Below are 3,466 nucleotides of genomic sequence, written 5' to 3' on the forward strand. Positions count from 1 at the left end.
TGAAGGGCTTTTGCCCGAAACGTCGATTTTGAAGCTCTTTGGATGCTGCCTGAACTGCTGTGCTCTTCCAGCACCACTAATCCAGAATCTGGTTTCCAGCATCTGCAGTCATTGTTTTTACCTCTGAAACTTATCTGCATAGTTCGTGTCAATAAAGTGAAATGGTTTCTATCAAACCCCTTCTAATTTTAAACACCTCTATTAAATCTCTCCTTCGCCTTCTCTTGAGGCCAAGGGGAAACAGCCTCCGCCTCTCTAGTTTTCCCAGGTAATGATAGTGCTTTACTCCTGGAAGTTGGAATTCTAATCAATACATTCTCCACCTTCTCTGAAGCTTTCACATCCTTCCTAACAGCTGGAGCCAAAAAATAACTCATGCCCAGGGGATTGTATGTTCCTCTCACTCCCGACTGCATTGGTCAGACACAGTGCTGGAACAAACTGCCACTTACCCAGAAATCCAGGTTGTATTTCATGTTCCGGAAGAGTCCACCCACCATGGCTGCCAGGTGAATGACGTGTGTGGGCTGGTATTTAGCGAACAATGCACTGGTTTCTGCAGCATTTCTGAGGGAAAGACAAAAGACTTTACATGTCTAGAATGAATCCCACCATTCCTGGATTTTCTTCATAGGACATGGGTGTCAGTGGCTGCGCCCAGCATTTATTGCCAGTCGCTAGTTGCTCTCAAGAGCTGCCTTCTTGAACCACTGCAGTCCATTTAGCGTAGTTAAGGAGGGATTTTGTTCCAGTGACACTGAAGGAACAGCGATATATTTCCAAGTCAGGACGGTGAGTGACTTAAAGGGGATCTTGAAGGTGCTGGTGTTCCCATGTATCTGCTGCCCTTGTCCTTCCAGATGGTAGTGATGTCCCTAATGCTCACATCCCTTAAATTAATTTAAAAGGCTGCCTAAGCATGAACTGTCCTCCAGTAGGGAGAAATGAAATGATGAGAGGTAATATAAAGAGCTGGTGGGAGGGGAACAAAGAAGAGTCTAAAGATGTGCAGGATAGGTGAATTAGCCATGGGAAATGCTGGATTGCAGGAACAGAAGGGTGGGTCTGTGTGGGATGCCCTTCAGAGGGTTGGTGTGGACCTGATGGACCAAATGGCCTGCTTCCACATTGTAGGGATAAGAAAATGAATGATTGCAGACCGATATCATCAGCACGCCCTGTGACATCCACTCACGTTAAATCCGCATCCTTTGAAGACAGGAAGATCCACTCCTCGTCTGCTTGTCCCTCGCCCTCTGTCACCAGCTGCTCAATGGCTTTACCAACCAAACCTGAGCCTCCGGTCACCAGGATCCTCTTGCTTTTCATTCCCATCCTTTCCCCATCTGCCATTTCTGTAATTTCAGAAACAGACGGCCTGATCTCAGTTGCACTTAGAACACATTCACCACCCAGGACAGTGCGTGGCTATAACACCTCAGCACACCCTAGGTACCTTTACTGGCAAAGTTTAGTCATAATTTGAATTAGTGTCAGGAATAATGCATAACGTTAATTGTTATTTAGTGTTAAGAAGGAAGTGACCTGGTTTTTTCTTAAAAAAAGATTATTCTTGTGGGCTTGGTGTCAGGATGTTTGGTGGCCTTACATGCATTTTTAACTTCTTAGTAATTTTTACATCTTTAAAAATTTTTAACAACCTGAGAAGGGATGGGCTTTAACAATTTAGTATGTTCAGAAAAGGTAGAAAACTCTGCTATGGCTCTTCAGAGAGACACAGAGATACCCAGACGGGAGTCAGTCAGTGTATATACATACATACAGTCGGTGTATATGTATGTGCCAGATTGTGAAGGCAGGACTGTTAAGCTCTCCAGTGAGAAATCCCACAAAACTGCGGGGAACTGAGCTGACGGAACTTGTGTTTCCTCTGAAGTTAAAGTAACAATGAGTTTACTTTTAAGTTTTTTTAGGTCTTTACGGGAAAGAGATATCAGCTGATGTAAAAGCATTTTGAGAATGTGCAGAAGTTCACTGGTTGCAGCTGTGCTGGCCTGAACAAGAAGTCTCAGTCTGGAGGTCACGGTAACTGATTAGATTAGATTAGATTATTTACAGTGTGGAAACAGGCCCTTCGGCCCAACAAGTCCACTCCGACCCTCCGAAGAGCAACCCACTCAGACCCATTCCTCTACATTTACCCCTTCACCTAACACTATGGGCTATTTAGCAAGGCCAATTCACCTAACCTACACATTTTTGAACTGCGGGAGGAAACCGGAGCACCCGGAAGAAACCCACGTAGACACGGATCGAATGTGCAAACTCCACACAGACAGTTGCCTGAGGCAGGAACTCCACAGGTTTTCGTGTTGTCAAGATTTTGTTGGGTGACAGAGATAATGAGAGTCTGGATAATTTTCTGGTGTTTGTGATGAAATATTTTCAACCTTATGTCTAGTGTAACACTGTTCATGCTTTTACTTTATTCATGTGTTTAGTAACTAATCTCCAGAATCAACAGAGATACAGCTACAGTCCATTAGGCCAGGATTTGTCTGGTGTTAATAGCACCTGAGATTGTAACACAAGCGGCAGAACAGTGGCAGGCAACCTCTATGCAGCAATGTGACAATCAGAATTTATTTTCATGCTGTTCACTGGAGGATAAATGTTAATCAGAACAGCAAGTCACACCCATTTACTACCCCCAACAGGGAAAAATAGTCATACTTATACCAAAGGGCAGAAAGTTGTAAAACTTGACACGGTTCAGAAAAGATTTATAAGGATGTTGCCAGGGTTGGAGGGTTTGAGCTATAGGAAGAGGCTGAATAGACTGGGTTATTTTCCCTGGAGTGTAGAAGATTGAGGAGTGACCATATAGTAGTTCATTAAATGTTGAGGGGCATTGATAGGGTGAATAGGCAAGGTCAATTCCGTAGGAAAGTCCAAAGCTAGAGGGCATAGGTTTAAGGTGAGAGGGGAAGGATTTAAAAAGGATCCAAGGAGCATCTTTTTCAAGCATTGGATGGTGAGTGTATGGAATGCGCTGCCAGGAGACATGGTGGACGCTGGTACGATTACAACATTTAAAAGGCACCTGGATCGGTATATGAATAAGAAGGGTTTAGAGGGATATCGGCTAAATTTTGGCAAATGGGACGATTCATTTAGGCTATCTGGTTGGCATGGACAAGTTGGACCCAAGGGTCTGTTTCTGTGCAGCATGTCTAAGATTTTAATAAAGGCCTCACAAAAGATACAATCCCATCGACAGGTGAAACACAGACCCCTACCTCAGGCAAAATACACGTTCCTTGGAGAGGTAGGATACAGAACCTCCCCAACCCTCCCCCACGGACAGGTGGGATACAGACCCCTCCCTCCTCAGACGGGTGGGATACAGACACCCCCCACTCGTCGGACAAGAGGGATACAGACGCCCCCCCATCCTCGGACAGGTGGGATACAGGCGCCCCCCCCCATCCTTGGACAGGTGGGA

General features: G+C 45.1%; 1 protein-coding gene across 4 annotated transcripts in view; it reads right to left on the reverse strand.

Annotated features, from left to right (window-relative positions):
* The window catches only part of gfus.1 (GDP-L-fucose synthase, tandem duplicate 1), a 31,690-nt gene that overhangs the window by 24,904 nt on the left and 3,320 nt on the right, over positions 1-3,466 (reverse strand). For all 4 annotated transcript variants that reach the window (XM_043690876.1, XM_043690875.1, XM_043690874.1 and 1 more), the window contains exons 2-3: positions 1,196-1,355; positions 453-567 (exon numbers count right to left, since the gene is read on the reverse strand). In XM_043690876.1, coding sequence (XP_043546811.1) covers positions 453-567; positions 1,196-1,353 — 273 coding nt within the window. In that variant the 5' untranslated portion in view covers positions 1,354-1,355. The remainder of the gene's footprint in view (positions 1-452; positions 568-1,195; positions 1,356-3,466) is intronic.

The sequence above is a fragment of the Chiloscyllium plagiosum genome, chromosome 5 (genome assembly GCF_004010195.1).
Source record: "Chiloscyllium plagiosum isolate BGI_BamShark_2017 chromosome 5, ASM401019v2, whole genome shotgun sequence".
In the NCBI taxonomy this organism is placed as follows: domain Eukaryota; kingdom Metazoa; phylum Chordata; class Chondrichthyes; order Orectolobiformes; family Hemiscylliidae; genus Chiloscyllium; species Chiloscyllium plagiosum.